The following is a 25,910-nucleotide window of genomic DNA, read 5'->3' as shown; positions in this document are numbered from 1 at the left end:
AGAGTCTGAGCTTTCACTGTGTGTCCATCACACTTCAGTCTGTAGAGTTTAAATCTTTCCTCTGGCAAGACAATTCACATTTCCCCGCAGTGCTAGCTGCACTGTGTGGCTAAGGCACACAGATGAAGGTGTGTATTTGGTCAAATTCCCAAGTTTGTGTGTGTCTGTGTTTAAGTCTGAGCTACTCACTGAGGTAACCTTGGGACTCTTTCTGCATAGTGGTGATGGGACAGTCCTTGTGTGTGAGGAGAAGCTGCTTGAGTTGGGTCACCTCGTTCTTTAGCATGGTCACTTCATTCTGAAAACACAGAAGCATTTGAAGTCTATAATTCAGGTAATCAACCATTTCAGCAGGCTACGCTATTATCCCTAATCAAGAAACGGTGTATTCCTACTTCAGCGTTAATTTATAACTTGCATTAGGCTCAAGACTTTCAGTTTTGAACTGAAATTTGGCAAAAAGCTTTGGAGCTTGAAAGATGAAGCATTTACCAGACAGGGAGGGTCCAAAAAAAGATGCTATTCAGTGGCATTACAGGAATTATAGGATCTCATTTTAGGAGCTCTGCAACTTTGATTTCTAACAACTGACTGATTGTCAGTGTTGGATAAATACACCTTCTCACCAATCCAACTTATTGCCATCATCTCTGGTCCAAAACGAGACAATACACGCGTTACGTTCTTGATAAGGAGCTGAGCCGTTTCAAAAACACATGCTGATTGTTGCCGTTTTTAACACCTGAAGTGCATTGTGTACCTGAAGCTGCATGTTGGTCTGAGTGAGCTCTTCTGCTTTCTTCTCTAACGATATCACCCACACTTTTCTCTTCTGTCTGCATCTTGTTGCCGCCGCTCTGTTCCTTTCCAGAAACTTCCGCCGACGTTCATCCGGATCTTCGTCCACGACTCGACGGCGCCGTCCCCCGCTGGGTGGCGGAGACTGCAGTGTCTGCGTGGGATGCATCTGCTGGCTTGCGGGTGACATCTGAAACATAGGGAGAAAGGTATCAGCTCTCTGATGAGGCTGCGTCTGCCTGTCTGTCACCATCCTGGACACACCTGGAAAACAGCCACCTGTCCGATTCCCTCTAAGCCTCGAAACAAGCATCTATACATTACCTCCTGCAGCTATTCCTAGTCTGGCAACTTCCCCAAAAACAACATCTGGTTGTGCCACGTGCCCTGTGAGCTGGGCTGTGGGCGTCAGGGCGACAGAGTGAGTGAGTGACTGGGCTGATTCACCAGCCTGCCCACCTTGTTAAAGAGGTGTCAGGAGGCAGTTTTCCACCGCCCACTTCCACTCAGACTAACACCACCAGACACAGTCAAAAGACTCATTTCTAAAAACATACATACACTGACAGATCTTGACATATACTTGGCAAGGTCAAGTGTTTTCAGTCTTCTGATCATTACCATTTTTATGAGAACCATGGAAAATACAAGCTGCTTTCATGGCCTCCTTGCATACAGAGAGTGTTGTTTCAATGCCTTAATGATACATTTGGAACATACAGTGAATTGCATTTCTTGATGTCAGACTGTCCTTCATCCAAAATGCTTGGCACTGGTGAGGCCATTAGACAATGCAAAGGACAAAGTGTCTGACATCATGTTATTTTTTATGCATGCGAGCAATACGTTCAAACTTTCAATTAGAATGAAACCAAATGTATTCACGGCTAAGATGTTCCAGGACTATTAGCCAAGGCCGTCTGGTCGTCATCATCATCAGGACCAGCATTTATAAAACTTCTCTAGCACCTGGAGAATGTTGTGGCCACAAAATTGCATATTGGCAGTGCAGGGTGGCGTGGCGCTTAGTTTTCAAAAGACACGACTGAACATCCTTTATAATGGCTACTTTATAGCCTCTTCTTGACCCTTTCCCTTCATGGCAGGCGTCCAGTACAGACCTGAAGCTGACCAACCTCAAAGGGAAAAATTACCTTTGAGATGTCTGCCAAGAAACTACTACTTGGCAGGGAAAATGTGTTCATCCACTGACTTTCAGTGAATGTAAAGCTTCATTTGAGCTATACTGTACTGCTATATACTACTAAATCACTCTGAGATGACTTCAAAACTGCTCCAAGGGCTACTAAAGTGCTGTCTGGTTGTTAGTCATGATACACATATGTGATATACAGTGGCTTCTAGCAGTAAGAGAGGTTTAATGTACAGTGTAGTTGATGTGTTATTGAATTCGTGGATCTGCCTTTGGGTGTCTAAAAGCTTAAGCTCTCCCGGGAAGGTGTTGCTTACATGTGAAGCGGAGTGCATTGGAGGGTGCGGTGAGGTCTGGTGTGGGTGCCCGGGATGGAGGTGGGGATTGTGGGAGTTGTGATGGGGGTTGTGTCCCTGCGGGTGGTCGTGTCCACCCTGGCCGTGGCTCTGGCTGTGGTGGTGGTGACCGTGGTGCTGGTACGCGTGGGGAGGGGCTTGCAGGTGCTGGTGCGGGTGTGAGTGCATGTGATGGTGGGTGCCTTGCTCCTGTCGTGATGACATCATTTCCATCATGTGGCCCATGGAGTTCATGTTGCCGTTAGCGATGGTACCCGGGTGGTGTGAAAGCGCAGCCTTCAGCCTCTGAGTAGACAAAATGGACACCAAACACAATGTTTAACAACATGTTACATTAAAAATGTCTGTTTTTTTTTAAGTTGGTGCATGCTCTCATCTATCAGTGTGCTGATTATCAACAGTTACAGAGCAGGTTGATAAGCTGACGAGGAGATGATGAATGGCTCCATAAATCCAGGTGTCAAGAGAACAAATCAAAGCCACTTAGGCTGTCCTCTATCTCTCCTTCAGTCTTGTCATTCTCACGCTTTACCTTCCGTGATTGCCATCCCACTAGTCCCTCCCTCTCATATTTCTAATAGCCTCTCTCTCCTCTATGTCCATGTGTGTGTGTGTGAGTGTGTGTGTGTGTGTGTGTCTGTCTGTCTGCCTGCCTGTGAGATGAGCTTGCGTGTAAGGTGTGAGTCTCAGGCTGCTCCCTTGCTGTTGACCAAGCAGGAGGTTTGTTTCTTTAACCGTGTGGTCTACTTAGCCGTGACTGGACCGGTGTCTCTGAGCGGCCTGGGAGAGAGAGAGGAGAGAGCGGCTCTCTAAAGGTACGCGTGTGTTCCCAGTGTTCACTGAATGCACCTCTTCTCGAGAGTCTGTTTTTCTGGGCATCACATAAAGACAACTGTAAGACCAACATTTTTTTTTTTACCCAAATATACAAGTGCCTCATCTGTACACAAACCTCAACAAGTAAAACAAAAAAAGTCTGTGTCTGTGACCATTTCATAACTATTTTACATTTGAACCGCTTTAGGAATAACCGTTTGAAAGAGTGTTGAGTGTTGAAATTTGATCTGCTGACGTGAATACATTATTGAATGAACCTAAATGAATGCCTATGTCCAGTCTTATATCCTGTCTAGAATTAGTCCATTTGTCACTTTGAGCAAAATGTTAGCAGTAGAAACTGAATACAAAGGCATTCATTTAAAGGCTACTGTTGTGAATTCCACAAAGTTTTCTCTTCTCTTTCCCACTGCTCTCTTTCCTCTCTCGTCTCCCTTCCCCCCTCGCCCAGCTGCTGTCACTGAGTCCATGCTGTGTCCAGGGCTCCATATCTTTTAACAACCTTCAAATTCATGATTCCCATAGGGAATGGCATCCAGCTGGTCTGGATCACAACGCTAAGACACGACCAGAGCACAACATCAGCCTCCACTCTTCTCTCACATTGTTCATGAGTGGAAAGCTTTTTACCAGGAGGGAGGAGACAGTCAAATAAATCACTTTAGAAGTGAGGCAACCATAAAAGTGCATACCCTCCTGGTTTGTATTACATTTACATTTTGTATATATGTGTTTGTGAAAGGATTTATTTCGTAGTCGTCTGAACTTGGCTTTCCATGCTCGGCTTATATGATATAACAGCACATGAAACCAGCAGTTAAAGTTAAAGTAACCTTGCCAAGCCTGTTTTGGCTGAGTATAGTTTCCGCTGGTCAAACCATGGGAAGCCTGACAGAACAAAACAAATCATCATGATTTAGATTGTATCTGTGGCCCCTCATTATGAATGCTTTTATATATTTTCTCTTTGAATGTTGATATACATCTTATTGCACCCTAACCCCCACCAGCCACCTTCACCACAGCCTCAGCAGCACAACTCTCAGGGGCCACAGCCCTCCTTCTTTGGTGAGACAGGGGTTAAAATACCACAGAGTGTACACTAACACACAGCGGGGGGTCACAAGCCTGCAGCTGTCCACAGCATCACACTCATACTCTGACACTCGGGTAACACGTGGCAGTGAAAAAGCTCTGACGATGTTACTATCAACACTATTAGTTACATTTTTGCAGTCTATTTCTTTCAGTTCAAACATGCAGAAATAACAGACAGCTAGTTAACATGCAACTGAAACAGAAAATGGATTTAAACGAGCTTACAGATATCAATCAGAGTCACCGGTGTCGACAAGGACATCTTCCGTGTATCACAGGATGAATTCTGAAGCTGACAGCCCACACTAAACAACTTCCCTTCAGCCGTCAGCCTGTCAGTCAGCACCAGAGTGGTGAGGCCCTTCCCTCTTGTGAAAGAAAACACCATCAGAGTTTGACAATCTCCTGCCACTTAGTCACAGAGCAGGCAATCACCTGAATGGACAGCAGCCAAAAGGTTCTGCTGGCTGCCTGTCTCCCTCTCTACTGTGTTGTTGAGGTGAATTAGTCTGTGTGAAGGTAGGATGCTCATCTGGAGCTGCCTGGCTCTCTGTCAACCCGGCTCCAGGAGAGAAGGACAGAGAGGGTAAAAGTGAAGGGGGGCAGTGAGAGAGAGAGAGAGAGAGAGAGAGACCAGGGGTGGGGGAGATTAGATGTCTTCTCGTGTCTCCTCCCCACACACATCAGCCCAAGACAGCTAGTGCTCATTTATCAGTGTCTCTGAGAGCTGTCCAGCTGGCAGTGCAGTGCTATCTGTTTATTAATTGAATTAGCCTGCATCTGAAGAGGCCCAAGAGTGTCAGGGTACAGAGGCAGTTCAAAGAGCGGAGGGGCCACTCCAAGAGCTGTTGTGGGGATGGTCACAAAACACAAAACAAAAGGACCATGCATGATAAGAAATAAAAGGAACATGTAGCAAGAAAAGACTATAGATTACTTCAATAAGTGGTGCTACAGTAACACACGGAAAACGTACAAGTATAGGTTAAAGAAGAAACAACATAGTTCACGTCCTGTTAAAAGAGAAAACCCTTACCGTGATGGAAACTTATTCCAGAGGCTATCGCTGCACAAGTGCCTGCTCCTGCTCCATCTGGAGTTGCGACTCCAGCTCAGTTAAACCCACCTCTGCCAAAACTTAAGTCTTTGTATCCAGAACCACAGTGACGCAACTATGGGACGTTAGCAGAGCGATGATGAGCAGGCTGTGATTCTTAAACACCTTCATCAGCTCCCTAATGACTCTCAAACACATGGTTGCATTTCCCCAGACTGCACTAAGCACAATAACTTAACCACCACGTCCATTTTACTCTAATAACACACACACACACACACACACACATATATACATTTCTTCTGCAGCAACATGGCCGCTGCAGAAAACAGTCATTAAATCAGCGCAGGTGTTAGCCTGTGGCGGCACAGGGCGCTCGTAGATGGGATGGCACGCAGTCTGTCCTACCACTGTCTGCTCTGCTGTTGTTGAGAGTTGAGAGAATGAAACAACAAGAGGATGAGCAGCCCGTGTCAGCCTCTACCAGGATTAATCTATAAACTAGCAGTCTATATAGTCACATGCAGTTGACACGTCATTTCATGTATTCTGTAAGTATTACGCTTATTGATTTTCCATTGTTAAAACACCATCTCTGGTTCAGCCATCTTTTGCCCTGAGAGGAAGTGTCTCCTCTCAGACCTTTGCCCCCTGACCTGTCCACTCCCTCTCCTTTTTTAGGCTTTTCTCATTTATGTGGTTTCAGGGATACCAGGTGATCGCCCATTAATGATATTTATTAATGGCTGCTTCCTCTCTGACACAGGGGGCTTTGAGTGATGTTGCTGTGAGTGCCCTGGGCACATCCTGAGAACACACTTTGGTTTCTCCTCGCCAGATGACTTCATATCTATTAACCCTGGGTGGAAGAAGCAAGATCACGGAGCAGGTACAAAGAGAGGAGACCACGCCCGCCTCAAGATGGGTAAATCACACCCAGCGAGGTCAGGGTGAGCACTTTTATTCCCCTTAAAAGTGGAGCAGTGTACTATCAGGGGACCTGTGGACCTGTGGCGCCGCACAGCAGAATTAACCAGTCTGTGGAGTCATTGTTTAAGTGCAAAAAGATCACAGTTTCAAATGGAGATCTTCAGCTTCACATAAAAGACTCCATGGAAAAACCTTCTGTCTGTCTCTATGAGCCGTTTCTTTTGCGCTATAACAGCACGGTGATCATGTTTAAAAACACAATATTTCTAATTGCATGATATATCATAGCTGTAACATTCCTGGCAGTATTTTTTATGGGCCAAGGCCCCCTAACTCGCACTCTAAACTCGACATGGGTTCACCCTCTGCAGTTGAAAGCAGGAGTTTGGCTCGGCTGCTTTGCCAAGCACTCAGAGGATCTAATTCCATCGTCCTCGTCTCGACCACGACCACTACCCGACCGTGCCTGCCCACAGAACCCACCCTCTGTGCCCCAAAACTCCACGCCCCCATTAGTTCAATTTTATTAGATTTCCCTCTCGCCCAGAGAGGCAGTAACATGCCCCCCCTCCCCCTCCCTCTCACACACACACCTCTTCCCTGTTCCTCCACCCCCTCTTCCTCTGCTTGCCAAGGACTGGGGACTGTTAAACTGATTTCCTCAGGGAATGGAGAGGCGGACAGTCTAATGGGAAGACTGTTATGTCGGCCCCTCTCTCCTCTCACGGGTTTTTAGGCCAAGCTGATCAGAGCCGGGGCCGAACAGACCCTGCCTGTGGTTCCAGACACAGACGGGGAGATGGAGATAGTCCGGGGGTGTTCTGCCGCGGCCCGACGCTCGGGGGAACCATGGCGGTACGGGCGCAGCAAGACACACGCCCACTGAGGAGCATGCTCCAAACCATGCACTCATACTCTTGGCAGCTTCTCTCCACCCTGTCAAGTTAATGGATGGGCCTCTGACTCCAGTCTGTATATCCCCACTGTTCCCTCTCTTGTAAAGCCCTGCTCGAGTGCAGCTTACATGGTTATCACTACACCCACTGCCACAATCTTGAATACAAAGAATGCCTCATAGCGGAAAAAGCAGACAGCATGAATACAATAATAAACACACAATACGTGTCTTAATCTGTGGCATCAAAAGCAACAAGAAAATTATATATTGTCATGCTAATTGGAATAACTTGAACTGTGATGACTTTGATACAACTTTGATACAAGATCCTTAAAATAACAGACCTCAACTATTTGTATTAACTTCCCACTCACTGTTTATAAGTTAATCACCATGAAGAAAACAGAAGTTGGTCTAATGTTTAAGCATTAACTAGTTAGGCGATGAGGTAGTGAACTAACTTGTCGATATTAACTAATCAGACTGAAAAACTGTTGACACAACAGACTTTTTTTCCAATCACCCCTTCAGTGTTTGGGAGGTCATTTGAAGTCGCTCACTGCTCAGGCTCCGGGGGCTCATAGTGGCTGGACCAATCCAGTGTGGCCCGTGTGGTTATGGCAGCTGGTTTACCCAAGCTTGGCTCTACCGGAGCCCCATACCATTCACGGGCCCTGAACCATGACCAAATGGCCTTCACATACACATCCCATCAGCACAGCTAAAACAACACGCAGTCATCCAAAGACAAACAGATGCGATACTCTGTGTCACAACTGCCACCCTCATCACCCCCCCCTTCCACACACACACACAGACATGCAGAGTATGTCAACCTTGAACTTTCAGCTGTACATTTTTATAACATTTTTATAAAATTTCAAATCACAGAATCTTGTTACCTGCAGACGTCCTCCTAGGAGTTACTCTCTGTTCACATTTCAATATCTATCTGGGTATGTGACACTGCTTACCATACAACTATTTTCAATAACACTAGCTTTTCACATCATGAATCCATCACAGAGTAGATGTTGTTGCATTACGTTCTATTAAATAATGTGAACAAAATAAATCTTTCACAAATATATCCACAGGTCTCATATTATTATATTATTCAACTGTGGTTAAACACATATTCATTATTGCAAAGATCCTGTTGGTGAATAAGACAAATCAAATCAAATCAAATGAAAGGCCATCTTGAAAAGCAGCATGTCCGTTTACTTCTGATTTACTATCACTACAGTATGTATGCGGCCCGCTTGTCTCACTGGCAACACAGGGAGGCAGTGAGAGAGGGGCCCCTCTCTGGTCTGTGTCCAACACTGATAAACTGGCAGACACACATTGATCCAGCAGCTCCTCAGCCCTGCACTCCACTCCACTCTGCTGAAACCACTGGCCTCCATAGCAATAGAAAGAAACATCACATGTTTAAAATCTACAAAACATGTCTTTGCACCCAATCGCTGACATTGAGCGCTTTCTCTATGCAACAATGTGTCCTGGTTTGACTTCTGCTATCACACATCCACATGCTTACTCACCTAACCACAAATATGTACCGAACAGACTACAACTTTCTGGTTTGTTTTAGCCCACTTGGTCCACAGATGTGTTTTGACTCCCAGGACAATGATTGCCAGAGAGGGTTCCAATGCACTGAAAACAATGAGCATGCACACAAACACATACAGTGCACATACACAGGCTAGAGCCCAGTGAAGCAGCCTCCAGATTCAGCTGTGTTCTTAGCTCACCGTCCCTCTCTAATGACCTCATACCCCGACAATGCCACCATTCATACAGATGTTGCTTACAAAACCTGGAGTCAGACTCCTATTGTGTGTACTGCTCCTCCTCACAACAAGAAGTTTAGCCAGAAGTGATCCCCTATGGGGGAAGAAAATGAATGGAACACGTAATTGAGTTACACTAATAGTTTAATTGCTTACTTCTTACTGAGCGAATTGCTCAATCAATCACCGTGTAGGAAAGTTGAAAACTGACATACTTTTTTATTGGAATTTCATGTAACTTTCTAATGTTTCACTTGTTGGGGGTTTAGGGCAACACTTGAACATTCAGCCAGTTATGCATGTTGTGATCTGTAACTATACTTAAACATAAGAACAGTAAGGGTTGTGTAAGTAAAATGTAAAAAGCAGCGTGCTAGAAACACTTTGATTATTGGTCCTCATGTGTCCTATGAAATGTTTCTTTCAGAGACGCACTGTTTTTTCCCCTCCTCAAGTAAAAAGGAGTACATTTAGAGCATGCCAGGAATTATGTCATCCACCCATCCAGTGCCAGCTCCACAGCCAAGAGAGCTGCAGTGAAGGAACATATAGTATTGTTTACCTCATAAAAAGCTCAGCACCTAGCCTGATGCTTAGTGACACATGTATTGTCCTTAGTAACAATGTAAACAAAACATAATTGGAAGATAATAAAAAACACATTTTCATTCAGCCTCAAACTGTTTCAAATCCCCTCTGTCTGAAATTAGCAGGCAAGCAGGATGTGTGGGAGGCATGGAGCTCATTTAAAAGGGACACAAAAACAATGCCGAATTGGACCACAGACGCGAGCTGAGTCCCGTAGTCGGCACACACAAATGTTATTTGAAAATAGACTAGATACGGGCCTGTTTGGGCTTCCCTTGTTGTAGATGAGAAATGATAGCGAGTGTCTTTCATCAAACAAACTAAGGTATCAAACCATCTGAGCAGGAGAGGTAGGTATTCGGGGGGAAAAACAATGCAAATATGACCATGTGTGCTGATATCTGTAGTACTGTATGTGCACCAGCATGCATGTGTTACGTGCATGTGTGCACATCTCATATGATGTTGTTTTTAAGTAAATGTCTGTCTGTGAATGTCTCAAAGTATGTGACACAATGCAAAGAGGATGACACAGAGCTGGAGCAGCCCGTGAGTGAGTGTGTGTGTGTGTGTGTGTGTAAGTGTATGTGTGTCTGTGTGTCTGTGTGTATGTGTGCGTCTGTTCGCGAGGCCCTGTGGAGCGCTGGCTCTGAGCGTTGACGTAATGCTTTGGCCGGCGTGCTGTGGAACTTGGCCTCCTCTCTGCAGCGCTTCCTCTACGCTGTGAGGGTCAACTATCCCACAACCTCCAGCACACACAACACACACCATTCTACTCCCCAGACCACAACAGAGCAGAACATAACCACACCCAGCACCATGAGCACCCAGTCCTTAAAAGAAGAAGAAGAAAAACACACTTGAACTAAAACTAATAAAACACTCCCAAACTACTAGCTAAAAGCAAAGAGGGGAAAACATACAAGTCAGTTACTGCACCACCGGGCTTTGCTGTACCACTTAAATGATGGCACTTAAGGAGAAAATCAGAGATAGAAAAGAACAAAGATGGGCACTGATGCAGATAGAGTCTTTGGCCCAGAGAGCACAAACAGAGAGCTTGGAGCGAGATATGAGTCCCTAAGGGGCCACAGCAGTCCTTCGGCTCATTAACTATTTACACCAGAGACAGGCCTCCACGCTGCTCTGGCCCACCACAAAATCAATTAGCCTTCATTAGCCGAAGCTCAGGGCAGCTCTTTTTGGCAGGGGAGGGTTAATCCTGCTACAGAGGCCTCCAGTTACCACAAAATATCAACAACAAAAATCACAATACGAGCATACATGCATGCACACATATGGAGTGCCAGTGGAAACAGAAGTCCTTTCATGTCACTTTGCAAATAATTCTTCCAATTTCTCACACTCACACACAAGTTTAGCATCTCAGAATATCAATACCAACTCTCGCCTTTCAACTCCCCTGCTCACCCGGCCTGTCTATCTATTTCCTTCGTGTCTATCAAAGTCCCACTCAATCCCCTTCTCTGCTCTCGCAATGTAAACGTTGAGTAGAAAGAGTGCATCCCGGTCCATGCCTCGGGGGTGTGGGGTTACAGTGAGGAGATTTCCCATTGGCGGAAAGTCAACATGGTCGGGGTAATGCGATTAGAGCCGGATTGAGAACGTCGCAGGGGACACATGGGCCTGATCATGGACCAGTTATCCGATAGCGAGGTCGTATTTATCGACCTGGCCCGGACGCGGATATTACAGACATTAGAAACCCCGTCTATGCTTATGAAACCTACGCTGGAGATTGCACTCTGATAACACAATTAGTCTCTCACTTTCTGTCCACAATCATGGAATTCCATCAGTTGTGTTCAGACATCAGGGAGCAGAATCTCAACTGATCCACGTTTGGTTGCTTTGCCTCGTGTCTGAATGGCCAACTACCCAGAAAGTTGCATGGTCGCAGGGCCTGTAGCCATTTAGTGACTGCATATGTTTATGGGAGGACTAACAGAGCATTTACAATTCAATTACATAGATAGGAGGAGAAAAAAAAGAGTAAGATGTGTCTGGATGATGGCCAGGGGAGAGATAAGCCTAATACACTAATATTGTGTTACCCCAGCGTGTTACCATAGGAACAGTTGAAGAGATTCAAAAGACTACAAAGACAATCAATCTTGAGAGAGCATGGGGAAGAGGGAGAATTAAATGCCCTGGGAATGCTCCCGCTCTACTGTATCAGAGCAATAACTCTTCTAATGACCTCTGCTACCTCCTCTCACTCGCTCTCCCTCCACAAGATGTGTCTGTCCAGCACATTCAGCTATCAGTGAACCTTTCCAAAGACAAAGAGCAGCCAATACTTTTCAATATGGCTTGTAATCGTATTGCACTTGCTCTTGTTTATATGGCGCCTTTTTCTATTTTCAGAGTTATTTATTTTAAAAACAAAGATTGGCTGGTGGTCATGTTGCTACAGGAGTCGTATCACCCCGAGTGTAACTCTCCGTCCGTTGGTCGTTAATCAGATTAATATTGTCAGTCACTGGCATCAGTAAAAGCAGTGCTAACATGCAAAGCTGAACCGGGTGGAAGGTTTCTTTCTGTTCATTTTGACTCTCACTCTTTCTGTCTCTCTGCTCCGTTTCATTCCCACTGCTCTAACTGCCTGCTTTGTGAAGGATGAGGTCATTTGATTTCCCCCTGCTGTAGTAAACTAGTGCTAACAAGTTGCAGGACCTACAGAACATGTTCTGTACATTAAGATATATATCAGGCAGTCGGTGGGCAGCCCTGCCACAACCACATAAAGGGCCCTTTATTCTAGCCAGAGTCTCCAGTGCTGCACTGGCAGGTTCAGACACAGCTTTGATTACACACCAAATGATGAAATCCACACAGACCTAAGAGCACAGCTTTGCTGGCACAGCCCAGTGGAAAAGAAAGTTGCAACACGCTGAGCGTGTGCACTTATGTCCGTGTGTGCATAAATGTGTGTATGTATCCATGTGAATACATGCGTGTGCTCACCAGTTTGGCTTCTGAGTGCATGGAGGGAATGTGAGCAGAAGAGCAGGAGTTGCTGTGGCCGGGTCCCTGCATAGCCATCATATTGGAGCCCATTGACATCTGTCTCTCCATCTGAAGATTTCAATAACAAAAGTCAAACCTTAAAAAAAATATTATTCCCAGAACACAAAACTTGTTTTTAAATAATCAAAACACAATCTATTTAGCTGTGATTATGCTATTTTTCTGTCTTAACAAGCTGCTCAAGATCACTATTTTCAAAAAATATATATATAATATTAAGTGTGAGGCTAAGAGGGATGAGGTGAGAGAGCGTGAGAGCCTGATTTCTCATGACAGGCTGCACTGTGCACCGCTCTGTGTGATGATAACTGGAGCTGACCCAAAACAGGAAGCCAGCACAGAGGGACTTAACACAGGAAGCCGGTGCAACAGGGGTATGCGTGTTTCTGACAAAATGTGGCGGGTGTCAATCGGACTAACATATCAAGCCCGGGGCCCTCCTGGAGCAGGATGTGTTAACAAGATGAACGAGATGCAAGTAGGTGTGAGTTAGTGATATGAATGCATTTCAATCTGTCTTTGTGTGTGTGTGTGTGTGTGTGTGTGTGTGTGTGTGTGTGTGTGTGTGTGTGTGTGTGTGTGTGTGTGTGTGTGTGTGTGTATGTGGTTACTGCCTGCCTCTGAGTGACCCTGGTCAGTGTGGTCATGTGTGACAGCTGAGACCTGAATGTGAGGAAATCAGCTGGTTCAGCTGACAGGGGTCAGAGGTCACCTGCGCAGGGTGATGATGTGAGCAGTACATGCAGGAAAGAAGAAACCTTTGTGTCAGCGTCAGCATGCACACGTGTGTGAGCTGCTGTGGCCTCCCAGCTGCTGAACTCTGGGTGGTGTGCTGGTCTCCATGGGGAATGGCCCCTCTCCAACAACCCCCGCCCCCACGCTTCACCCCCCTCATCCACAGAGACTCAGGCCTAGAACCTGACACACAGCCTTAATTGCACTAAGTGTGTTTTGTGTAAAAATATCACCCAAACCTGCACCCCTTTCCTGAACCGTCAATCTACCCCAAAATCGCTTAGCTCTTAATTTAATAAACTTGGGAGCTTTTTTCTTCCCCATACCATAAACAAAGTCTGTCTTGTGTTACAATGAGAACATATGTTGTATCATTAGAATCCTGATATGAGGACCCTTTTCTGAGTTGTTATCATTCCCCGCTACCCAAAGTTGGTCCTCTAATTATTTTGGCTAAATTACAAAATAGTATATATTCTAAACCCAGTGGTAGACTCCTTCCTCACAAACTGTGCTAAACCATTTAAATAGTGATGGAAGACATCCCGAACTAATACGAAGTTTACGTGCAGTCTGCATTTACACTGTCGTCACATATGAGTGAGAGACTCTGCTTCTGCATGCGAGTGCAGCCGTGAGTGGGCTCTGTGCCCTGTTGCTGTACTCACAGGCATCAGCACGGCCGAGGAGCCGGGCATGGTCGGGTCTGGCAGAGTTTCAGGCATGGAGGCTGGCAGAGGCTGTCTCGGTCTGTTTCGTAGGTGCAGCAATGAGGACATCGAGTCGGGGACAGGCCTGAGAAGACACACACAGACAGACATTCAGACAAGTTCAGCTTTCCTTATTATTTTGTCATATGACAACATCAAATATAACCATCACCACCTGTACGGTGCTATAGTCATAAGTTATACCGTGAAGCTTCCAAGTGGTGTATAAACACAAAATGACTGCTAATTAATGCTAGTAACAGCTGTAATCATATATAACAATTTGTGAGAAAAAAACGTTGGAATTCAAGCAACATTTACTCGATTTCTTTCAGAGCTTTCAGCAGTCAGAGTTTTCTCAGTTGTAAAGAGAGCAAGGAAGCAAATCATTCTAATAATACCCATGCATTATAGCAAGTCATTTGTTAATAAAGGAACAAATAAACATACTTAATTTATACCTCACATGTTACATCTAGACAAAAAAATAAGATTAATTGTCTATATCCATTCAATCATTGAATATCTTTCTTCATAGGAAGAGTTATACATTTTTAAATACACCTTATATTGGCAGTATTTACAGTGCAAATACTACAGTATAATGTCATAGTCATATACATCATTCATTAATTGTTTAATTTGTACTCGTAAATGCTAATTTTTAAAAATAAATAATTATTATCATGTTGTGTTACTAAACTCAAGTTCAAAAGAAGTTTACAAAATGCTATAGCCTGGAAAAAAACCATTGCGTTAGTCTAAAAGTCTACAATGTGAGATCGCTTAATTTCTCTTGCATCTTAAAAACAATTCCACACATGTGTTCATTTCACATCTGTGCTATTTCAGAGCAAATGTTTCCCCCGACTTCTTTCGTTTTTAGTTTTCCCGTTTGAGTGTGTGGCTGTGTAGTCATGCTGCAGTTGAAAGCTGAGGCATCTTGGGAGTTTTTGGATGCACTTAAAACAAGCACACTTCATGTAGTACAATGGATGAATAACGATGATGGCGTTGATGAATGCATATTATTTGTCGTAACGACCGCAAGACGTGCATGACGAGAACCACTTTTAGAAGCTGCTACAGCGGTGGGAGTCCCAAGGGGAAAAAAACCTCTTGGCGACCACATAAGTGTGCACGGACCAACCGGCCTATCCACACTCATGGCCACATCAATACATCACATATACAGATGTGGCCTGGGCTAAGCTTAAACTATTGACAGCAGTCTTGTCACTGGCTGCGGGTTGCAGCCATCCAAACAGCCAGACCAACCCATCTGCACGCGGTGACATCATTCATACAACTGCCACCAAATCTCTGCTTGTAAGAACCCGTATTCCCAGCTGCAGGGTGATGCTACTTTTAGTTTGAAAAAAAACTGCATTCACGACTTGACTCTTTAAAACTTGTATCAGGAGAATCAATAAATCTCCATATTATTGATAACATCAGGATGAATGCAAGCTCCATTTCCTTCAGTGTTTAAACATGTGTGCAAACAAGAAGCATTTAGGTTAGCTGGGTTGAACGGGTTAATATAATCAATTGACCGCATCATAGCCTGGATTAGCGAGTGAGTAGTGAAGGAGTGATGGCGATTTCGGAGAGGGGGCAGAGGGGGGGCGGAGGGGGTTGCACCAGAGCAAATGCTCCCCCACCTGAATAAATAACTGTATTTTTCCAGACCTAAATATGTGCATTTAAGCTCCAGACATTTAAGATTGCTCCACACACAGCATCATTACCATCCCAACTGTGTGTCACGCCTGTCTAACATCCCAATTTATCACAATCACACTCATTTAACAGCACATTTGACATCTGAGCAACACAGCGAAACCAAACATTTCCACATGGGAGAAGTCATGAAAGTACAATGAGGTATGCCATGTAGCTGCACATTACATCAACACGGTCTGCCTTCAGACTGCCATCGTCCGAGAGGATGAAATAACAGTCACCAAGCAGTGGCGGTGACACGCTGTCGGTTTTGTATTAACTCTTTTTCAGGATTTGTATTCTATACCATGACCCCCTGATGAGATGAAAGAGATTTTTTGAAGAGATTTTTTCACCGCAAACCAAGGTGGAAATATTAAACTATGCTGTAAAATCTTTGCTCACATCTCCTTGAAATTGACTCATTCATGGTATTTTAGAGTATCTAAAAGGGGCTTGTTTGTTATATAAAAAGTGTTTTGGGTATAACACAGGATATCCAAATATTAAATGCATTACAATGTAATCCTTTGCATATCTATATTATTACATTGTTTAATATGCATATGTAAGCATATGCTATTCAATTCAGTTTATTGTGTATAGTCCAAAATCACAAATTAGCCTCAGAGGGCTAGTAAGTAAGTAAGGAAGTAATTTATTTTCCATAAACAACAGAATTTTTTTTACGAATGGAGGACTCTGAGATGAGAGTTAGACGGCCCCCCCCCCCCCTTTAGCCCGCCCCCTCCCAACTACCACAGGCACACAGACAGTACACACACATGGATGAAACATAAAATGTCGTACAAGCAACAACAAAAAAAAAAAACCAGAACAGGAAAAAAAGAAAAAGTCATAGTAAAAATAATAATAGAAGACAAATGTGAACTAATGATAACTTAGAAAAATAAATAAAAATAATATCACGAACATCAAATTATGGATATACATTTTATTTTAAATATTTTTCCTCTATTGTACTGTGCGCCAGGCTGTAAATCAATATTAAAAACTTTCAAAATGAAGTGAGATGGCTTAAGTCGAGAAGCAAATGCCTTGATGGGATGCCGATTTGACCTCGTCCGGAATTTGTCTCCAGAGCTTTGGACCTCTAGAGATGAAGCTTTTAAATACAATGTCGACTGTATGTTTATTTATATGAATACGTAACAGATTATGTGGCAGATTATTATTCATAAATCTGTACATAAAAATTTCTGTCGGACATAAATGTAGATCTGTAAATCTCAGAATGCCCAATCTCTTAAAAAGCGGCTCAGTGTGTTCATTATTCTTCACGTTGCAGATGATCCGCACAGCCCTTTTGTAAAATCTCGAGACATTTGACCTGAGTTTTAGCTGCGGATCCCCAGAGCATATTACAATACAAGAGGTGCGGATGGACAAGGCTGTGGTACAACAAACCAGATTTTCTGTTGAGAGTATATTTTTGCGGAGGGCAAATGTGCCGCTCGTAGCGCTTCCGACAACTGTCAATATGTTGATGCCAGCGCAGATTGTCGTCAATATAGACACCAAGGAACTTGGTGCACTGGACTTTTCGACATTAGCCCGTCAATCTCAAGCCTAAAATCTTGACGAGGAGATTATTTGATTTATTTATTAGCATATAATTAGTTTTCTGTGCATTTAGAGATAACTTGTTCGCTTTGAACCAATCAGATACAATTTTTAGCTCTTCATTTGCAGTTTGATATAAGTTATCGTGGTCCTTCGATGAAATGTAGATAGTTGTGTCGTCAGCAAAGAGGATGCTTTTAACACGTTTTAAGACTTTTGGAAGGTCATTTATGTACAATATAAATAGCAGGGGTCCCAATACAGAACCCTGTGGTACTCCACAAGTTATATCATATGATTTTGATTTGAACCCCTTGTATTTCACATATTGTTCACAACATTCATTATGCTGATTTAATGATTTCATTCACATTCAGCGTGAGAGTAATGTTTCATGGTCCTGCTTAGGCAGATTGCTTCGTGCAACTTTGATGGAAAATCTGATCTTTTTAACCCTAAAGCAGAGGAGTAAAAAAAATACAATTATTTAAAACTGGGTTCTGGAAGTGATTGGGAGAAACTATATAAAGTCCAGTGCTTGCCAGAAATAAACACTCCAATACGAAAATCAATGAAAGTGAATGAAAGTCAAATCACATGACAGTGTGACAGAGGTCAGGACACGGCACAGGCCGGTCACTCGGTTGTTGCAGGTCAGGCTGCTGCTTTCTCGCGAAGAAAGGTTCCTTTGAAGCTCGTACAGGTTGCATTGCTGCGCCTGTCACCTGGGTGGGGGTGGGGGGGGCAGGACCGTGTCCGTCACCACCACCGCACAACAAAACACAACCTGCTTGTGCAGTGGGCGGAAACACATCGGACGCGCCTCCTCAGGGGATTCACTCAGCTTTGTGCTGACTCTGCTAATAAATAAAGACATCTATTGATGCAAATAAGAATTGTGTTGTATATAATATTTTGTTTAATATGCATTACAGTATCAACAGAGGTGAAACTCAAGTCTGTTCATTTAAATTGTTTCTATTTCCCGAATAAAGACCTGAAGAACATTTTCTTCTTTGACTTTTTTTTAACCTGTGTTTGACCTTCTCATTCTTCAATTAATACATTTGTTAGTTTTTGGCAGATTCATTAAGAAGTAATCAAAACAAAAGTGTGCTGCAACAAAAGTTAGCTGCAACCCATAGTATCAAGGCATCATATACTTTATTGAGCTTGTTATGCAGGGTTTCTATGAATATATATATATATATATATATATATACTGTATTTATGTATATGATAAGGGCATTCTAATTGAGATGCGTCTTCTTTTTAATTCTCTTTTTCTCTCAGTGTTTACATCTGTTTAACTGTGAATACATTATGCACCAGGCCGTACAGTGGATTAGTAGATTAATGTTCAGAGTGTTTCAGTGTGTGCATGTGTGTGTACGCATGCGAGTGAATAATGACAGGCTGCGGCTCCACTGAGGGGATTGATAATAGCCTGGGCCGTGGGCCCCGGGGGAGAGCAGGTAGACACTCTGCAGTCCTGACCCTGCACTCTCACATTACTGAGTGCCTTGCTCTCAGCCCAGCTCTCCTCCACAATCCCCGCCCAAGAACCACCACCGCACCCCCTCCCCCCCCCAACCCCCCGCCCACTTTCACTCCACTATGACATCACCGCCAGCCCTTCTTCTCTCTCCGAGTTCTTCTTCTGCGTTGAACTCTCTAAGTTATCCTGCTGGTTTCTCTCATGTTTTCCGTCCTCTCATCGTCCTGTTATTCTTCTATAACTCTCTTCTGGACCCCTCAGGGTGCCCACACCTCATCTCAAGCCCCTCTGGATTGGCTTGCTCTAACCTACAAATCCTGCAGTCTGCACAGACACTAAGCTTTACTGTCCCAATCCACACAGTCCCAGCTCCAACTCAAGCACCGGGGACTTAAACACAAGGGCTTGGCTGTCGTCCAAGAAGAGCGAGGGAGAGAGAGGGAGAGAGAGAGAGGTGCAGTCAGTCCACTGACTCATATCCTTCCCTTTCTGACTCTGCTCCAGCAATGATGTAATGCTCTTGGCTTTTCGCCCTCCCCCACCCTGTGCCTGCCTACCCCCAGATTTCGTCCCTCCCTCCTCTCCTCCTCTCGCTTTTCCCTCTCTTTCCCTCCTCGACTCGTCCAACATCTCTGCGCTCACTCTTCACTGGGTGAAGTCACTGCGAGGTCTGGGTAGACACAGCAGCTAAAAACTTTCTAACGTAACCAAAACAGCCCAGGGCCAAGTTCCAGACGTTCAGGAGACGGTGGTGTAGTCGCCATGGGAACGGAGGTAAACAGAGTGAGAAACAAGGGCCTCAAACAGCTTGCAGCTGCCTGGCTCTCTGAGTAAACACTACACAGGACCTGCCCCTGATTTACTGCCTTTAATCACTGGTGGGAGGAGAGTGCCATGGGGTTTGGACTGAGGAAATAATACGAATCTGATCAAATAAATCAGACCTAATGGGTTACAACACAGGCTGACTTTTATTAGTGGGCTAGTGGAGGGATAGATGCTGGGAGGGTGCTGGACTGGGATGGATCTGGGATGGGGTGTCCTCACATTACAAAGTCTCAAGCTGAGTTAAGCCGTGCCAAAGCACAGTTGAGAGATGTTGGTGTATGATTCTCTGGACTGAATTAGTGCAAGTGTTGTGGTATTTATTCACCAAATATGATATTGTTTTGTTTTGTTAGATGCTATGAGCTGAGAGAAGGTTTGCTTTCATTTCCATCAAAAGTAAAAAAAGTATGTCAGTACATTCCTATCACCATTCAATCAGAAATAAACATCACCTTGTGACTAGCTAACATGACAGCACCTGACTGATGTTGTAATTTTTGGCTTACACCGCCACTTCATTTTTTATAATACTTCATCTTTCTCCCTCTTCATAGACTCAAACTTGAATATTTCTGAGCTTGTTTGTCCCACTCCTCCTTTAACAAATACTCTTCCTCTCATCTAGCCACCTGATACCGGACTTCCAGCGTCAGTGTCATCGCTCTGTTTGACATTCTTTTGACTAAATCTCAGAGCATTTTTCTCACACCTTGATTCATTCTGATCCCGCTGTATCCATAAGTCCATCCAAACATGATCTATATTTTCCTTTCCTTGTGCAGACATGTCTTTTTATCTTCACCGCTACCCAACCTGGTAGAAGACATATGTCCTCACATCTGACGGCTCTCTTCATCCCCTCTCTCGTCCACCCTCCTGATCCTTAATTTCCTCTCCTCCATCTACCTCCTATCCTCCTCTTCCTCTCCTCCATCCACCTCTGATCCCTTTCTTCCTCTCCTCTTTCCACCTCTGATCCCCCTTTTCCACACTTCCCCACGTTGTGATCCCTGCTCTCCGGAGCTGTGAGGCATGTCCCTCTGTGTGAGTTGCTTGCGCAGGAGCCTGCATGTGTGGTGGCCCCGGGGCAGGGATGACACAGCCCCACTGGAATGAGAGGGAACAGAGTCTGGGCGTTCCTCTACAAACGCACTATTAAACCCACTGCAGTACACAATGAGCTCATCTTAATTCAGGTCAGATGTACATCCTGCATTCTCTCTCCCTTTCTTTTTCTCTCCTTCTTCTTTTGTAATAGATTGCATTCTACCTTATTGTATGTGTTCTTCTCTTCTCTCTGGCTGATACTTTTCCATGTGCATTATCTTTACAGTTTCAAACACAGTTCAACAGTTGTGTGCCATATGTGGAGAAGGGCATTTGTCAAGTCAGAGCATGAGGGCACCTCCGGCATTTTGTGGAGGTTGCGCGCTCCTGCACTCAGGGCGGACCTCCCTCCTTATCACCACTTTCTGAATGCAATCTAATCATAAACAATAATAAAGGAAGTTTTGTTTAAATTGTGAAGGTCATGAGTTCAACGTGTGTCCATGGAAAGCCCATTACTCTCCATGGAACTGTTCCAGCACAATGGGTGTTGCAATCATTTGTTTTATCACATGCATGGGAAACAAGTATTAAGTGAACTAAAAAAAACGTGATATGGAATTCAAATTATCAAAACTATCAGCACCACTACGCTATCATTATTAGTTGTTAGTTAAAAGCGGAAGTACTATATGTAACCAAACTGTGGAAGAAAACTAATTTACATCGGGATCTAAATAAATACAATAAAAAGACCATGCACAGACTGCCTTTGCAAATGTATTGCATTTAATTTGTTTAATTAATCTAAAAATCATATCATCTTTATTAATAATCATAATCTATATATATATATATATGTAATCAAAAGCAAATGAGATTCATCTAAAATATTCATTGAAATAGAGAGAATGGCAGATATCAGCACGATCTTTTACCCACTGGTCCTCAATAATCGATTAGCATATCACCAAATCATCTTGAGTAAAACACAGGAAGTTCAAATGTGTCATGCTACACTCGAGCTTTGCATGAAACCTGCAGTTTAGAAGGCATGCAGACCAACATGTATGTGTGCTACTTCCCTTAAAAGCAGCAACAAGGAACACAAATGGCTGTTGGCTCTGAAGTGTGATACATATTGTGCAGTTAAAGCAGCATGAGAAATAAACCCACAGATGCACTTCCTTTAGAGCTTTGCACGGTGATGTGACAAACCTAAAGTAGCACAGAGTACAACCAGTGTGGGACATCACCAACAAAACACATTTAAGTTTAGAGAACAATCCTGTAGAAAACTGAAAACAAAGATAACTCTTGAGTATGCTGGACTACTTTGAATCAAAATACATTGTTCCTGCCTCATTTACATATAGGAATGAAGTGATACTAACTTCTCCTCTGACATTTTAAATGTGATGATGGTGGCAAACCAAAACTGACTGATATCAGCAGTCAGTGGTGTTATGGATGGCCCCTTTTAGGCTCATAAAGTTCTCAACATTTATCAAAGAAAATGTCCCCATGTAATAAACGCAGCTGTTTTTATACTCAGCCAAAATTAAGATATGTAATAAAATACCACATCATCATAAACTGATGATCAGATATTTGACCACATCTGTACAGTAACCACTCCTGACCAGCTCTGAACCCAGCCGCATACACGTTGATTCGGCTTTGTACGAGAAGCGATCGGCCAGAGCCACCAAGAATTATTATTTTTTGTGCCATTTGCCCACACCGATACCAGCACATCTCTTCTCAGTCAAAAGGTTGAGCTTTCCACAGAATGTTGTATCTCACATGGTTGACGAGTAATGTCCAACATATTTTACTCCAGATGTTTATAATTGATAAGCTGTTGGAGGCCGCTTCACTTTGTATGATAATGATAGCCGTGACATTAAGATCTGATGGCTGTTTCTTATCCCTGGTTTTAACACTGGCTTGTGTCAGTGCAGCTCCCCAAAGACCTTGTTTAGGGACTCAGAGCAGAGGGCGAGAGAGAGACAAAAGAGAGAGAGAGAGAGGTCCTCAGGTTTCACAGCTGCAGGCCCAGCTCAACCCTAAAGTAAATGGACTTGAGGAAAGCCAATCCTAATTGATTCCAAGCCTCAAAGCTCTTTAGTAAACATTGTGGAGCAATGAAAATGACTTGTTATCCTAATTCATTGGACGCTCACACTGCGTTCAGCACAGCCGAGAACGAAGGAAGCTGATGGAGGCGAGATTAAACCGATTTAGTTTGGTGATTTCTTCTCATTCAGAGATCTTCCTATCACAGAGATTACAAGCTTTATAGGCCTGAAGTGATCACTTGCACAAACGAGGCAGATTAATTGACTAGGACAACTTTTTGCTAATCGTCTCAGAAACTAAGCACAAGCATGCACGCTAAAGACTTCATGCACTGTGGACTAACACACGCAAAAAAGAAAAATCGGGAGGAGATTGACTACAGTTGAAATAACTTAACAGGACAGCAGCGGCATCATAGGGAACCCCTGACTGACCTTCAGGCTCCTTAACACTCAATCCGGACAGAGCACAGCTAGCCTGTGAAGTGTCCGGCTTTTTCTGTGTGTGGGAAGTTCCTGTGGAGAGACCCTGTGCACAGAGCCTTTGGTTGGCCCTAATGGCTTCCTGTGGAAGCACTGCTTCTTAGTGGAGGAGTTTCCTTTGCCCATTTTCCTGCTGATGTAAACATTTCCAAATGTTTCTCTCGTGTGAATCTACTCATCCTATTCATGTGGTTCATATGGATTCCACTGTCCTCGTGAGGAAGTGACGCCTCTGCAGTTCTAGCACATACAGCACATGCGCTGCTTAGTAAATGCCCCATAATGAATGTGCAATGATAACTGCAGCTGAGACTTACGTGCCATCCTGTGGCTGAAAGCAGACTGGCTCTGGTGAGTGTTTAACGCCAGGTAAACTCAGGTGAAGCAGAGTCTCTGTTACTGGCAGTGATTGCTGCTCTTTTAAGGGGTTGAAATTCCATCCCTGTCCTCGACAAAGAGCCTGACGGAGTGTCAGTCAGGCTTAGTGACGGGCCTCCCATCCAATATTCACTAGCTCCTCGAGCAGTAAACCTACACAGGACAACCTCGGCACAGCACAGGGCGAACACCGAGCCATCTCAATGTCTTGCTTGCACACAGGCCTGGTTTACTGTAACAAAGCCCTGGCACAGGTTTGAAGGTGGCTGGGGTTTAGGGATAAGGAAGGAATGAGATCAGAGGAGTGTCTCCAGAAGGAAAAAAGTGTATAAATTGTGTATGTGGTAACGATTATATTCTTGATATTAAAAGACAAAAAGGAACTTGAGGGAAAGACATTTCTTTCAAAGACCTATGTTACCATGAGTAGAGGGATGACGGTAGAGTTTATATAATTGCATATCTACGACGTACATTACTCACAGTGTGCAGATATGGAACATCAGGGTTTGATTATGATTGTGATGAAAAATGCTTTAAACTGCATGGGCTACTACTTGACCGATAGACCCTGCAGATAAATAACGAAGCATCATAGGACACAAATACTGCAGTTGACATCTGTTTCTTTACTACACCTGTAGCATGGCAGTGCAAAGGTATCAGAGAAACAGAGCTCTGAGGTTGTGGCTGACATTCCCCTACACTGAAAGAAACTATTTTCGAGCATGAAATGCTAAACCGCTGTAAAAGCAGTCACAGCTAAGGCTGTAACAATGACCTCATCTTGTCCCCTGGGACCCTCTTTGGCATGCTCTGCTTAGGGACAATACTGGATGAACAACAAAACATGAATCGCCCGCCCCACACACACTGCTCGGCATGTAACAAAACACTGACATTACCTCAGAGACTATGGAGGGATGACACAAAAGGACCAGGCCGAGCCTAAGGCTGTCGCTGTGACAGGGGCGCACTTGAGGTGAGAGGATACACTCAGCACTCCTCAGATAATGTTCAGTCTGTCAGCAGTTCCTAGCAGTGCTTCTACTACTCGATCCCAGAGAAGAAACACAGAATGGAAAGAGATGCAAAGATAAAAACACAAACAATTCTTCCCCCTCTTTCAAGTCAAATAAACCTATATTTGTCTGGTGTTCTGCTGGATTCCTCCACCACTGGGCCTACTCACCCTATCTGTCTGTTGGTGGATGGAGCCTGAGTGATGACGGAGCTGGACTGAGGAGAGGGCAGGGACTGCTGGATCACGATGCTGGTATCATGGTTGCCCATCTGCGAGTGGGACTGCTGGTGCTGGCCTTGGCCTGTCTGGCCATGCAGTGAGACGCTCTGCAGCGAGCAGAGTATGATAGGTTAGGAATATGTCACATTCTTCCCCGCACGTTGGTTTTACAGCAACGCTTAAGCATTACAACTGTTTGAATGGGTAATGAGAAACTATGTAAACTATCATCCACAGGCAGTTTCTGAGTTCAGGAAACATTGAGTCTAATAAAGACCAGCTTTCCTGATTGTTTTTTGCCCCATTTGTTTGTTTTACCTCTGTTACATGTAACCACATATACGGTACATAAAGAAATATCCAAGACCATAAGAAACAATATATCTTCAAGCTAAATGCACACATCTTGGCATAAAACATCAAGTTGATGTAATTTGCATCAAGGCAAATGTGAAACAGATGCAGGCAATGATTACATGTTTTAAAAAAAGAGAATACTCACACAGTCAGAACATTTAAAAAATCTGTGTGCTGACATATAAAATACGTGTCACGGTTGAAGAAAAGATTATGGGAAGTTTATCAACCAATTAAATCCCTCACCCTTCGATTAAAGTATGAGTAAATGAATGTGTCACTATTTAATATTGATATTGGACAATTGCTATTTTCCTGAAATTTCAAGCTTTCACTCTACTTATTGTGCTATGCACACCCAGGAGTCTAGCCCTGACTCGCCGTCTGCTGACTTAGCAGAGCCTCCCATCATAAACCACACTGGCTCGGGAGGCTAGACAAGGCTGACCCGAGTACAGACGAGCTCCAGAGCCAAACCACCCTGACGAGAGCTTAGCTACAGCGTGCACTGCACATCTTTACAGACATTAGATAAGCAGTCCATCCTGTGGTGGTTTGACTAGTACCTTAAAGGTAAAGGTGCCCCAGGGTAGATATATAATGCGAAAATGACCACATCTTATGTGAAAATGTCTGGCTGCGTCTTTTATTGCAGACACTAAAGTTGTGTCAG

At 44.0% G+C, this 25,910-nt stretch overlaps 1 protein-coding gene across 2 annotated transcripts in view; it reads right to left on the bottom strand.

The window, feature by feature from the left end:
- creb5b (cAMP responsive element binding protein 5b) overlaps nucleotides 1-25,910 on the bottom strand; it is a 37,355-nt gene that overhangs the window by 3,495 nt on the left and 7,950 nt on the right. For both annotated transcript variants that reach the window (XM_056443775.1, XM_056443774.1), the window contains exons 5-10: nucleotides 24,830-24,987; nucleotides 13,972-14,098; nucleotides 12,506-12,616; nucleotides 2,269-2,592; nucleotides 761-988; nucleotides 190-298 (exon numbers count right to left, since the gene is read on the bottom strand). In XM_056443775.1, coding sequence (XP_056299750.1) covers nucleotides 190-298; nucleotides 761-988; nucleotides 2,269-2,592; nucleotides 12,506-12,616; nucleotides 13,972-14,098; nucleotides 24,830-24,987 — 1,057 coding nt within the window. The remainder of the gene's footprint in view (nucleotides 1-189; nucleotides 299-760; nucleotides 989-2,268; nucleotides 2,593-12,505; nucleotides 12,617-13,971; nucleotides 14,099-24,829; nucleotides 24,988-25,910) is intronic.

Source organism: Pseudoliparis swirei, chromosome 22 (assembly GCF_029220125.1).
Source record: "Pseudoliparis swirei isolate HS2019 ecotype Mariana Trench chromosome 22, NWPU_hadal_v1, whole genome shotgun sequence".
Classification (NCBI taxonomy): domain Eukaryota; kingdom Metazoa; phylum Chordata; class Actinopteri; order Perciformes; family Liparidae; genus Pseudoliparis; species Pseudoliparis swirei.
This window is presented reverse-complemented; position numbering and strand designations above follow the sequence as displayed.